General features: G+C 33.0%; 1 protein-coding gene across 1 annotated transcript in view; it reads left to right on the forward strand.

Annotated features, from left to right (window-relative positions):
• Nucleotides 1-14,629, forward strand: part of LOC134529067 (ER degradation-enhancing alpha-mannosidase-like protein 1) — a 51,934-nt gene extending 37,305 nt beyond the window's left edge. The window contains exon 10 of the mRNA XM_063362775.1: nucleotides 803-14,629. Within this exon, the coding sequence (XP_063218845.1) occupies nucleotides 803-898 (96 nt within the window). The 3' untranslated portion in view covers nucleotides 899-14,629. The remainder of the gene's footprint in view (nucleotides 1-802) is intronic.
• The last annotated feature ends 462 nt before the right edge of the window (nucleotides 14,630-15,091 follow it).

The raw sequence follows: 15,091 nt of genomic DNA on the forward strand, positions 1-15,091 counted from the left end.
AACATTTAAAATGTATTATTTACTGCACAATAGTTTTCAAGTTATACATGGGAAAGGTAAAATATAGATAAAGAATTTTGTAAATCTTATTCATTAAAAATATCCAATACACAAATGTCTGCAATTTTTTCCAAGATGGCATGGATTTGTCTCAGTGTCATTTGGAAGAAGTGTATCCCTTATTAGGAGAAGAAATCGTTTCAGTGTACAGCTAGCTGAGAAACAGGTCTGTACTTTTAAAACCAAGAAATTTCTCCATAATAAGAAGGTTTTAAAATAATAATGTGCTGTTGTAAAAAACCTTGCATGCATTGTATGGAAAAATCTTTATGGGCATAATTTTCTTTTAATGTTTTGTTTATAGTTTTTATCAGTTATACTAAAAATGCTGTGGTAGAAATTTTCATAAATCACTATCATATGCATTTGCATGAATGTATTGTTTCTCAGTGAAAAATTTGCTAATTTTAAGTATTTTATTAGAACAGTTAAATTTTCTTGTTAGTAGGAGCAAAGTTAGTGCCAATATTGATTACATATTACCTTTTTTGTACAAATTTGTTAAAGGTAGCTTGGATTGTCACGTATACATACCTAAATTTCAGTCTGAGATTTACTTAGCCTTAACCACTGCAATCTATTGACATAAAGCCTTATTTACTACAATAACAAGAGCACCTGTTTGGTTAATGGAAAACCCCACAAATATTGTATTGTTTTTATTTGTTAGTGTTTTTCAGTTTCTGTTTAAGTTGTAATATTTATATTTGCCTGATGTAATGAGAATATGTTTTTATTTCAGTGTGATGCTGTGGATAAAGAGAGAACACATTTCCTTCCACTTAAAAGTCGATACTTGGTACAGATAGGAAGGTTCTTGGGATTAGAATCGTACTGAGAGTCACAAATTCTGTGATTTTTCATTCCAATTTTTGCCTACAGAACATTCCGTGATGAAAAGAGCAGCGTTCATAAGTGCTTGGTGGATTTTTTATTACTACCACAAAAATTCTTATTTCTTGTTATTTGTTGGTACAAATAAAATTGGCTGTTATGCAGCAGTTATTTTCGTAACATCTGGGAAAGTAATCCCATTTTACGTTTTAAATATATTATATATATTTTTAATGCATTGAAGTGTTATAATAACTTTCACAACAGATGGAAAATGAACTGCTGTAAAGTTGATAAGTTATCGGATGTTAAGTTTGTTACCAGTAGTAAAGTAGAACTAATGACTTTTTATCATATTTTGTATAATGTTTATATATGCAAACTATTTTTGATATGGAGATAATATTTTATGGTGTATATTTATGAATTTAAATATTGAAATACTATTTTTAGACTTGTTATGTGAAATTGTTTTGTGTTATTTCATAAGTTTTTCTTCTTCAATGTTTTAGCAGCAGGTTATATTTGAACTTACATTGTCTAGTACAATAAAAATAGTTATCCAGGTAAATATTTTTCATGTACGTTCTGTGTATCAATAGCATTGAAATTATGATATTTTAAGGAAAATGATTTTTAAAGATAAAAATAACATAACTGAATTTTAATAATAATTTTATGTTCTACCTCAACATAGCATACATCTAGTGTAGTATTGTACAGCAGATTTTTCAAATTTTTGATAATTATACCAAATATCTAGCAAATTATGCATATCTTAACATAATTAAGATGCGCCCAACTATTCTTCTATAACATTTATTCTTTTAAATTTTTTAGTTATAAACCAAGAACATGAACTGTATTTTTTGTAGGACAGACAATGGTATAAAAACTATGCAATTGAGAAAGTGTTGTGTACTATAAAATATATTTTTGGAACGCTGACAAACCATGGTTTGAAAGGAATAATTCTGTTCCGTAGTCCTGACTTAAATTTAAAACATGTGTGTGCCCATTATGTGCTGTTCTCATTGGCTCGGTAATGTAATTATACTTTCCAGGCACAGGCAGTGCTCTTTAATCCAGCATTCTGCGGTTTGTCCGATCGTGCCGCTTGAATTCAGATTTTTTCAGACTGATTCAGGCATTTGTTGACTGTGGACGTAACATATCAGAAATGTTTTTAATCAGTAATGTTTATATGCATTTTTTCTTGCCATAGAGCTGCTGACCACAACTTATTTTAAATGTAATTGTACTTTATATTAATTTTTCGTTTGTTTTCCCATTGAAACTATATTGACTTGTGATAATCCAACATGCCGTGATCCCTAACATTTAGGATTAAATTGATTTTAGTGTAATTTTATTTTTAGCTAATATTAAATTTATTTTGGACTTTTTGCAGCAATTGTTTACCAATTGATAATTTGCGAGTACTTAGTTTTAAAACTACAGTAAAACCCTTATTTAACGAACCTCTTTATAACAAAAACCTTCTTGTAATAATCTGTTTGCTAAGTCTCAGTCAAAACTGTAGATATTACAAACATTTTTCTTCTCTTTCAAATATAAACTCTTTTTTAAGGACAGAAGTATCAATTCATATTATTTTTCTTTAAAATAGCAAAAATTTATTAATATTTGACCGTTTTCAGTATTTAATGAAAAGCAATAGGAATTCAGAACATTCACATTTAAATATTCACAAAAAAAATTCATAGCAGAAATAGAACACTGCAAATCTCTGCCACAAATACTGAATATTGCTTATAAGTGATGGGAAAGTGAACAATAAAAATACAAGATCATCAGTTTGACTCATTTCTTTAATCAAATTAATTTTCACCACATATTAAATGCAGAATGGCCAAAACAATTTAATGGCGTTTGAGAGTTTGACATATCTGTAATATGGCTAGAATACTTATATAAATTCTTTTATTTCACAATTCAATTGATGTATCAAATGCACTGCCATTTTTGTGACAATTTCCAGGAATAGTGGGAAATCTGATACCGTAAACTGACTACCATTGTTTCATTCCACTCATTTGCAAAAAAAAAACTCTTTTGTAACAAACACACAAAAATTCAGTTTCTTCAGTTTTGTTACATAGAGGTATTATTACTGAATATGAGCACATGGTTTGATTTTTCACTAAACAAATAAAAATTTACTAGTCTTTATTTTACAGTTATTGGCATAATAATAATAATAATAATAATAACGCTTACCCCTCTTGGCTATGTGCCTTACAAGGGCTCTCTTTTACGTGTAGATTTTTTGAAAAAGAAATAATACTAATTTTTTTTTTCAATTCTTAATTTTCATAGTTTGAATTTGATTTATTGTTTAGTTTTACTGGATCCATGTGCTGTAAATATAATGAGATGATTCTGTTCTTGTACTAATTTAGACTCGAATCCGGGAGGTCTAGCTGTAGAAGGTTCCCCAGTCTGAAGACAGCAATAAGCCCGGACACCCTAAAATGTACTATCTGGCCACTCTTGTGAGTGGGAGATGCAAAACTGCTAACTACTATTCCTTCTCGTGGACTCACAGTCCTGAACAGTGGCGTAGCCAGGATTTGTGTATGGGGGGGTATTAAGAAGCGTGCCCCCCCCCCCCCCCCTGGGAAAATTTGTATTTCAAGGTGTAAAATAGTGGTATTTTAGCTGTTTTCGGTACTTAAATTTAAATATTGTAATGGTAAAATTTTTATTAATTTTTAATATGAAATTTTTTAGTGATGAATAAGAAATTTAATTAAATATTTAGGGCTAAGGGGGGGGGGTTTGAACCCCTAAAATCCCCTCCCCTGGCTACGCCCCTGGTCCTGAACCAAATGGGATCCCTCCCGCGAGCTCAGGGGAGGTTCTGTGAACTGTGGCCCTCCACTTTCGTCCGAGTAGGTTTGAGGTCTGTGTGCCGTCGGCCAATCCAAGTCTTGAATCCAGCAGCTGTGGATTCATTTCACTTGTTTGATTGAGCCGTCACTAACTTGGTACACTCTTGGGATTCTCAGCCAATGATAAACATGTTTTGCTCGAGACTATAAACTAATTTGTCTAGGTGAAAGTGGAAATGACTTCTTCAAAAGCAGCAGCCAATGAATATGAGGCTCGTTCTGTAGTACGCACAAGATTTGTAACATGTCTCAAGTTATTTTTCACGTTATTTCCCAAAAGCAGGGACTCTACATAATTACCTCTGTGAACTTCAGATATTTAGTATCAATTGCCAAAATAATATCAATTGCCAAAATAATTTTGCATTATGATTTAAAAATATAAACTGTAATTGTAAGTTTCCACAAGCATTATTCATTTTCACCCATTCTTTAATTTAATATATCTGGAAAAATAAACTTTTGCAACTTCTCGAGCTCAACTTGATTAAAAAATAATAAATCTGGGCTCTACTTGACTCTATGCAAAAAATTTTAGACCTATTTGTTTCTAGTAAATTGTATAATTTTTTATATCAGTAAATATTTAAATTTTTAGCTTAGAAAATGGATAGCATGTTCATTTCAGTTGCATATAAAAATGAATTTCTTATATTTTTAAACATTAATTTATAAATTTTTTATGGTAGCAGTTATATTTATCACCATTTGGATCAGGCCTTATATGAATATGACAAAACTTCCAGAAGAAAATTTCTTTCCTTCCAAAAATGTTTCACGTAATGATTGTTTTAGGAGAAAATCTGTGATATTTATTCATAAGTCATAACTATATATAAATATGCTTAATGATAATGTTTAACAATTTTTATAGTGGAATATTTATATTGGATGAATGAGTATAAGAACTACGTGCAGTCCTCTACTTTTGTAGGTATTTTGTGAGTTCCTGAAAATGTATATTAACCCTTACGGGGGTGCCTCCCGTTTCAGGTCAAGATATTATATTTACAGTAATTACAGATAAACTTGTAGACTTTTTCAATTGTTTAACTTTCCCGAAATGAAAAATATATACAGCGCATACTTTTTGCATAAATATCTGCCAAAGTTACATTTTGAACGTTTTTGGGTTGTACAAATAAGGAGAATTCACCTAATTTATTGCACAACTGAAACTTTTTAGGTTTAACTGCCATGCCACTGGCTACTTCAAGAAATGGTTTGAATTTCTTTCAGAAAATATTAATTAATTTTACCTGGCATTTCAACATTCTCAAAATTGTTACAATTTTGACAGCCAAGAAACATGAAATGAGTTTTTGTGATAGAAATGCAAACCATATCGTGAAGTAGTCAGTGGCATTGCAGTTAAACCTAGAAAGTTTCAGTTCTGCAATAAATTAAATTCTCCTTATTTGTACAACCCAAAAACATTAAAAATGTAACTTTGGCAGCTAATTATGCAAAAAGTATGCACTGTATATATTTTTCATTTCGTAAAAGTTAAACATTTGAAAAAGTTTAAAAGTTGGTCAGTGATTAATATAAATATAAAATCATGACCTGAAATGGGAGGCACCCCCTTAATTTCCCTGTGTCCATATGGACACACCTACAGTATATTATTCTAACCGCTATGGAATTATTTCTTTGGAATTTTTTACGTTCCTACCCTTACAGTAGTTTTGAAAAAAACATGTATTGTGATCAAGTATAAATATTTAGTTATAAAAACACATAGCGAAGCTATATGACTGCTATTCCCGGAAAAGTTTGGAATGTACAAATCATGGACATTGAAACAGAGTGATTGAATTATTTTGTATTTAAATTGCTTTATTTTATACTCTATCTATTTAAATGGTATTATTATTGCTTATTCAACTGTACAACTAGGTTATGTTTTAAAAATTTTGTATTTGCATTATGTTTTGTACAGTTAAATCCCGATTGTCCAAAGGGATACACTTGGCATTAGTGATAGAAATTTGTAGCACTTTGGTGGAAGTGTTGGAAATAGGTTGTGTTTCCATCATAAGCCGGTAACCCAATAAATTTGCTTTCCAAACATTAGTATAATCATGCTAGTATGTACTTATGCATACTATATGTACATGGGCTGGATTTGTTGTTTACTTGCCAGATTATTATATCAGGCCATTATTTGAGTGATTTGCAGAAATCAGTATTGCAAATATGCAACATTTATAAACAATTCAGTCACCTCCCTGCTTTTTTCAGTCTCTGGGAAAGTATTCCAATGTCAAACATCACTGTTCAAGAGGCAGCAGATATCTTGTTTGGATACTGCTGATACCATGTACATTGCCCACCAGATCCCAACACACTCACCGATGAAGATGAAGGTGGAATATTCAATAATTTTATTCAGAGTAAACTGTCTTCTCAAGCAGAAATACAATACCATGATAAAAAGGATGAAAAACCAAATACATTTCATCGCTTGGCAAGATCAACAAAAAGAACATGGGTGTATGGAAAAAATTGAATCCTCTCTGAAACAATTTCCTGGTGTGCCTAATACCAGGTAACAAGATTTCTCAATAGTTGAATTATTTGAGTTATTCTTTAATGATGATTTAGTTGAATACTTGGTTGTAGAATCAAATAATTATGCGACTTCTAAAAACTGTGAACATCCAAACATTACTAAAGATGAACTTAAGTGTTTCCTAGCAATTTTGATACTCAGTGGTTAAAACAGCGTTCCAAATAAAAGACTGTACTGGGAAAAACGTAAGGACACACAAAATGAATTTATTTCTAATGTGATAAGAAGACATCGGTTTGAACAGATACTTAAGATTCCTCCACAGTGCTGACAACAATGATATAAATACATATTAAAGATAAACTGTGGAAAATAAGGCCTTTGTTTGAAAATATAATGTTTACAACATTTTCTTACCCAGCAATTTATCTTATGATGAAAGTATGGGTAAGTATTTTGACAAACATTCTTGTAAACAGTTTATTAGAAGCAAGCCAATACGTTTCAGTTATAAGGTTTGGTCACTATATTCAGTTAATGGTTATCTTGTGAACTTTAGTATTTACCGAGGTAAATCTTACAGAGAAACAGTTCACATGAAGATAATTTTGGCAAGGCGTCTGCCCTCTGTTACAAAGGACCTCCAGCGGCGCAGCCAATGTACCAGCGTAGCCGGTGAACAACGTACTAAGGACACTGCATAGATCAGTCTCTAAGACAATTATTAAATCGCGCTTTGCCACTACAGCGCGGCCTCGGATATCGACCTGACTCGACCCGTACATTGCTCAAAAAAATGAATGAAATGGATGATATGACAGGGTCACCACCCGCCTGATGGCGTGGCGGGAACGCGAGGGACAGGGAGGAGGGCAGATTAGTGAAAAAGCCCCAGCGCCACGTCAAGGCTCTGCCCGTGCTGGGGTCAGCCGTTTGGCTGCCCGAAGGCTCACCAAGGATGACTTCAGTGAAGAAGAGAATTTATTACCTTACCATTACTTTTTTAACAACTTATTTACAGGACTCGATCTGCTAGCATTTCTAAGAGAAAAAGGATATGGTGGCACAGCCACAATTAGGGAAAAAAGAATCCGTAAGTCATGTCCGATAACATAAAAAAAAATGTTCTTCTGAAAAAGGAAAAGGGCTCTACCACGAAACTTTTATTTTCAAAGAAGATAGTGTTTTAGTTTCAAAGTGGGTTGACAACTCATCAAATTGTCTTTGTGTTGAGCCATAGTCTGAAGTAAAGTAGTATTCTCAGAAAGAAAAAAACATATGATTTATGTGCAGCGGCCTTTCCTTTTTAGTGAATATAATCGAAAAATGGGCTGTGTTGATCAAATGGATCAAAACATTGCTAAGTACAGAGTAAATATTCCAAACAGAAAGTGGTACAGTGGAAATCCTTATAAAACGGAATAAAATTAATTGGTCAAGAATAGCTAATAACAACATTAAGCGTAATCCCAAAAAAATTTTGGTACTATGTAAAATTAATGAAGGATGATTATTTTGATCAATATTCTTTAAAAATCAATGATGTTATGTTCTATTGTCTATTTGTCTTCCACTTATAACTCTCCAATTCCTAATACGGACATAGGTCTCGTTTCTATACCTGTACCAACCATTTCTAAAAGTCATGTCCTTTGGGGAATTAGGTTCTAAAAATGTCACAATCAACAAGACCTGATGGCATTCCGAACTTCATTTTGAAAGGTTGCTCCCATTTGTAAGCACCATTACTACAACATATTTTTAATACAAGTAAGAAATCACAAGTGTTTCCCAATAAATGGTAAATAGCCAAGGTAACACCTATCCATAAAAACGGTTAAAAATTTAATGTTTCCAATTATCGTCCAATATCTCTCTTTAATGGTTTTTCCAAAATTTTTGAAAAACATTATGTCCTAATTTCTAAATTTTCATCTCAGTAATAGATTATCTAGTAGTCAACATGACTTCAGAAGAGGAATGTCTACAGCTACTGACTGAATTACATTTCTCAATCCCATATATAACAAAGTAGTTAATAGAGGACGGGTAGATGCCTGTTATTTCAATTCGGCCAAAGCCTTTGACACTGTTAACCACTCTTTATTAATCAAAAAGTTATCTCAGTTTGGTTTATGTGATAAGTATATAAATTGTTTTTCAAGTTATTTGATAAATAGAAGTTTTTTTGTATCTATAAATAATAATAATAATAATTCCTCTCTCCTCAATGCTTGTTCTGGAGTTCCTCAGGGTGACACTTTATCCCCTCTTCTTTTTAATATATTTATTAATAATATCACCAGTATCTTAAACTACTCCACCGGAGTCATTTTTGCAGACGATTTGAAAATTTACAGGAAAATTAGTACTCCTAATGACTGCTTATTATTATAACATGATATTAATAAAATCAATAATTGGTGCGTACACAATTTAGTTAGACTTAACAAGGATAAAACTAAGATAATATCCTGTGCGAGGAAATATTACCCAGTTAAGTACGATTATAGTTTGTTGAACTCTCAAATCATCAGCGTTACATTAGTAAACTATCTTGGAATCTTCCTAGACTTCAAGTTATTTTTTCATAAGCATATTAACTATCTATAGTCTGCTACCCGAAGAACTTTGCCCCTTATAAAATTCATCACATTTAATGGTACTAATTCAGATTCTATTGTTTCCCTCTATTTTTCTTTAATTAGATCTAAACTAGAATATTGCTCTATCATTTGGAACAACATCAAGTGGACTGATAGCAATTAAATTGAAAGCATTCAAAATAAAATAATTGAATTAATAAATCTAAAGAAATTTCCTTATTCTATCCTTACATCTCTCTTTATTTCAGAGAGACTAATGACGCTTCTTCATTCAAAATTGCTACAACTCTAAAATTCAATGTAAGTTGATCCTTGAAAATTCTGGCTTGAGAGTACCACAATTCAATATTTTTTTAAGATCTACTTTATGCACAATTAATAACAAAAACGAACATATCTATAGACTGATTTCTAATTACAATAAATTAGATTTGTAATCCTATCGGATGAATAAATTGATATTTGTAATTTTGCAATCTAGTAAATGCCTTGGTTAATAACTTAGTAAATAGTTATAACAGAGATTTGTTTTTCTCTTTTTTTGTTCATTATTTTGTGTTGTATGTACTTAATAATGTTGGTGGTATTATTGTATTTGTTGTGGTGGTTGTGTTTGTTGTATGTGTTTTCAGCGCTAATATATGGTAGTCTTGGCTTTGTGTGTTGGCCGTGTGTTGTTGTTACCTGCTGCGGTGCGGACAGGGGTGGGATTCCATGTGTTTGCGGTGCTAACCGTGTGTTTGTCTTGCCCACCATCCAAGTCGCTAACGACTGTTGCTGGGCATGTTACAATTTAAAATTAATTTATTAATTAAATTAATGTGTTAGTTGATATGTTTTATAATGCTCTCAAACTATAATGATATGCACAGCAAGAGTTTGCCATTTGATCCTGTTAACATGTACTAAGAGAAACACAAAATTATGGGCCATTTTTAAATTTACAAAGTGAAAACAGAGGGTTGAATGTTGGGAAACTCAACTATTATCTGCTTAGTTTTTATGTGTTAACATGCATTGAATTTGAATTTTTTTGTAACAAAGACATGTCAAAATGACTAGCTGCTTCTTAGTGAAATTTTTTTTTAAATTGAACAATAATTTGCCATAGGAGCTGAGATATTACAGAAGAATAAACCCTAGCATAGGTTTTGGGTTATTTTGACCCTTTCTGACCGTTCCCACAGGTAAACTGTTTCCAAGCAAAATTTCGGAGAAAATTTTTTTTTTTTTTCATTTTTTTATGGTTAGAAACTTCATATATTTGTGACTTTATTATTAAGATGTATCAGCAACCATAAAATTTCACATTTCTAGGCCTTTCTGTCTCAAGTGTTATGCAAAAAACAGACAGACAAACCCTCATTTACTATAGGGTGTAAAATTTAATGGCAACATTTTCACGTTCCAGGTGCTAGGGTGTTATAAGGCTGGGGCGGGCCCTTCTCCCTGTAAGCACTGAATATTTCTGTTTCCGAGGTTTACAGCACTATTTTATTTCAGCATTTGGAGAAAAATCATACAGCGGGTAAATAGATTCTTTCTACATAGATTGCACCTAAAAAAACAGTTTTTTTAATTTTATGTTTTTAGCTATTTTCAACTAAATTTCCCCAATTATCTCCACTTTTGATTATCTTCCAATGATGATGATCATGTTATTATGTAGACCTTGACAGCATTAGTTGTTTCTGTATTTCAGCGTTCTGTATTTCCAACTTTATCCCCAGACATTTGGTAGTTTTTAAACTGTTTTTCGAAAACCATCTCTAACCGTTTTATTCTCTATTAAAGTGCATCAGGAAATGTTATAATCAGAACGTCTTGTGACTTTCACACGATCTAGGAGCAACATTTGACCTTCATTTAAATCTATAATGGTTAAAAACTATTGATTAAAAATTTTTTTTATAGATTTGTGAATGAAAAACTGAGATTTGCCAACTCAGTGTAAGTACATTCGGGTTGTTTTTGATTAACTGATTTTTGCTTCACATGTGTTTTTCCCCTTATTTATGGATTTAAAAGTCCTTTAAAGAGATGAAATTATGTGAATAGGTGTATCTTAGGATCTAGAGTCACATTATGGTAAGAGCTGAACATTGGGTAAAAGGCCAAAACACACGACATCTCTGATTTTTTGATTTTTTGAGTAAACTGATGAATTGAATCTGGGATAGAGGTGTGGTTTGAGATCAGTTCAACAATAAGGACATATTCATAATGAGAAAGTGACCTCAAGCATAAGTATATAGGCTAAACCCACTCTGACTGATCACTGTACAACTAAAAACAAAAAAAAACATAAATAGCTAACATGAGTATGTAAGTTCATTGTAGGTTATAGAGCTATTTTGCACCTTTCATGTATAATGAGCAGTGCGAGATTGTTCTGCTCGTGGACCACCTATAAAAAAGAGAGGATTTTTCTGTCTGTTCACATAGCGTGGGGACAGTAAGGCATATAGCCAGGAAATTTGGTAAATGAATTCTCCAAGCACCTCGAAGCAATTTTTTCAAACCTCAATTTAGATATTTTAAATTAAATATTTTTAGCATTATTCTGTGTAAATAACTTGTATGGTCTACCTAACAAATAAAGTAGAAAGTCACACAACTGTAAAATTCTTAGCAGATTTTTGTCGCAGTGTTATTTATTATTAGAGACCCGGAAATTTCACGGATTCTTCTGGCCTCAGGATAGAATTCAAAGTTATAGGTGTGCTCGACCCATGCTTACTTTCCCATTGGTTGATTTCTTAGCGAGAACATTTTTATCCTTGTTATTTGGCACTAGCTGATTCGCTTACTTCTCTCCTAGCTGGGCATCGTTGGCTCACGGTCATAGAGGGGCGTGTCCAAGTAACTGCGGGCCAATAATGAACACAGTGCGAGAGTGTGAAGGTTTGCATTCTAGCTTGCGACTAAATGAATCCGCGAAATTTCCGGATCTCTATTATTGTGTGAATTTATTTTTAGTCTATTTTAAATTTCAGTTTCTAATTCAGTTTCTAATATATTATTTTGCTTTTTAATACTTCCTCTGGTATTTTCGGGTTAATCTATAATAATAAAAAAATTTGTCTGTCTGTCTGTTCCTTTGTATAATGACGTCTGTCTGTCTGTTTGTATAATGAGCAGTGCGGGAGTGTAGTGTAGACTTCCGTAGCAAAGCACGGGTGCATCAGCTAGTTCATTATAGAACGTTAACATAATTTTTCAAACTTTCATAGGAATATCAATACAGTAGACTCCCGATTATCCGGTTTGCGGATCAACCGTGCCATATTTCACTTTCATACACCATAAAAACAAAAAAAAAATTTTTCACTTTTTGTTTTGGTGCATGAACAATGGCAATGGTAATTGTGTAGCACTAAATACAATGCAATGAATTAGTAATGTGACGAATCAACAAACAGTATTTTGCTCTTCCTGAATAGCTATTGGCTTCCTTCATTGCATAATTATTTCCAACGACGCACAAGTGTTCAGCAAACGTTTATATTCCGCCATCCTGCATGACAACAGCAGCTCTGGAGAAAAAAGCCAGAAACACTCAGGGCTAGTTTACCTTGTGCCACTAGGATGTGGTAGTGGCAAATCATGGCAGACACACATTTAGTAAGCAACAGTGTCGGGAATTACGTTTACAGGTTAAATAATCTTTCTAATAATAGAAAATGTTAAGTTTATGCTTTTTAAATTCTTATTAGAACTGAAATATATCTCCTATATCAACAACATTATTATTTTGTAACTCAGAAATGTTGGTAGCGCCTACATAGGAATGTTATGCACAACCATTATTATGCAGTACGTGAATTATTAAATTTTATTTTAGGTGGTTTAATCTCAAAATGTTATTTCATATTTATTTAAATGTATGTCTAGTGTATTTAGACATATATGTATTAGTACTGTACAATAATTTTAACAGTAGTGTCATGATTAAAATGGTAGTCGGCAAGCATACTTACCTGATTGGAAAACAAATTATTTTGATTAAAATAACTCTCTTACTGTTTTGATTAGTGCTCTGTTGTACTGGAACGAATTAGGGTGTTAGTTTGAGGGACAGGTGTTACAGTGTTTGTCTAGATAGTCGGGATGAAAACATTTCAATCAGTTTTTTTCTGACATTGCTTTGTGTTTTTCGGTTCTCCATGGACCCCTTGCCTGTAATTACCCCGGATAATCGGGAGTCTACTGTATTTCTTAAGATAGATTTGAAAAACAATAGTAGAAATTTAAATTCCATGTTAGCTTAGAAACGTTGTTTTAAAGAATCAATTTTTCAAATGTTTCCAGGGACCCCTTTCCCTCTGGTGGCTATTCCATCTCTCTCAGGCGCCTCAGAATAGCCTATCTGCGAAAAGTTAGGGCTCTGCAAAGTCTAGGACGTCGCTGACGGGGCAGGAATGTAATATTGTCATGTGTTCCTAGTGAGATGATGCATGAAAGATTGAATTTATTGAATGTAAGTTAAATTGGTGGTGTTATGTCTTGTTTAATAAGAAAGGTGAATCCTTAAAAAAGTCTATGATTGCCTAACATGTAAAAATCATGTATTTCTGTCAAGTTTCTGGTTAATGCTAATATGTGGGGTATTGTCTGCTTGTTCCCCCCCCCCCCCCCTTTTTCACGCTTATTAAAAAGTGCACTTATATATATTTTTTTAAATGTGGACATTAATACAAATTTTGGTACTGCAGCTGAAAACCTCAATCAAAATTTTATGTAATTTGCTGGGAAGTGATTGTTGATTGTGATTTATACGTGTGTTGTATGTTTGATGTTGCTCTTAAAATTGTAATGAGATGCACAGCCAAGTCAGTAATCTATGTGCAAGTGTAATTATGTGTACTTTAACTATGATTAAATTTCACCCTCCGAGGTTTGGGATCTTCCCCCAACTTTTGTTAATGTTTCAGCTCAATGTTAAAGCACATTTAATGGCTTAGCAATGCACTTAAAAAACTTATCTTGACATTTTTATTTCAAGATTAAGATCCTCATGTGTATTATTTGCCACATTAAAAACAATTATGTTGTGAATTAAATGAAAGTTAACTTTGTCATCATGTAGTCTTCCATTTGTAATGGAAGTAGTAAAGCATTGTATGAGAAATACTGACTGACGTGTTTTGTGATCAGTTTCATTATTGCTCACTATTTCAGTAGATGCTGGATGCATTAAAGCCTCCTTTACATTGGTCAAATCGAAGGGTGAGTGAAATGGTTGAGTCGCTGCTCGCCCTTTCATGTGAACGGTTGGGTGAGTATTAGGTACGGTAGTAGAGTACCACACTCGACTCAGTTGGATGGCGAGTCAAGTGGTTTCGTCGGACACTCATAGCCTTCCCCCACCACCATTAACATGCTTTTCATATCACACGCCTGTCCTCACTGCTTGGCGTATGTGAACAGTCACGCAGTCATTCTTTTTACATGTTCGTGTGAACAGCCTGATGGGTGAAGGGTGAGAGACTGCACACTCCACCTCTTTACTCAACCAATGTAAATGAGGCTTTTGAGTATCATTTGGAAAACTTGAATGTGATTGAATAAAGTAAATCATATAATCTATTCATATTGTACCATTAGTGCCTTGCATATATCTGCTAATAAGTGCCAAATGTGTAATGCAGTGTAAGTTTTTGTTGTGTTGCGTGAACGGATAAATTTTCCAAAGATAATTTGTGTGTGTTATTTATTGCTTTCCTTCTTTCATTGCTCAAGGTTATTAAAACAATTTTATGCTAGTAAATATAACATTAAACTACACAAAATTAACTGTATTTCAACTGTTTGCTTTGTTTTTCATAATCTTCATCCCTGATATTTCCTTTCATATTTGGGGCGAATACAGCTCATTAATACAGGGGAGGCAACACATTAAAAACTGTACTATAAAATTGTTGTGTTTCCATCCTTTGCTGGAAAGTTGTTTTATTGGGTTCCAACAAAAAAATTAGTACTTAACTTACCGTCTGTTGTGCTGCACAATTCATGCCTAACACTCCCATGAGGGATACCAACTACGTCTCATAGCCAGACTCGACTTGAACGCTGCTCTTACCCTCCTGTCAGCAGAGTCGAGCTGCATCGATCCCACGACTGCGACAATACAGCGACAATCCAGCCAGTGGCCCCATCCC

Source organism: Bacillus rossius, chromosome 2, assembly GCF_032445375.1.
Source record: "Bacillus rossius redtenbacheri isolate Brsri chromosome 2, Brsri_v3, whole genome shotgun sequence".
Taxonomy (NCBI): domain Eukaryota; kingdom Metazoa; phylum Arthropoda; class Insecta; order Phasmatodea; family Bacillidae; genus Bacillus; species Bacillus rossius.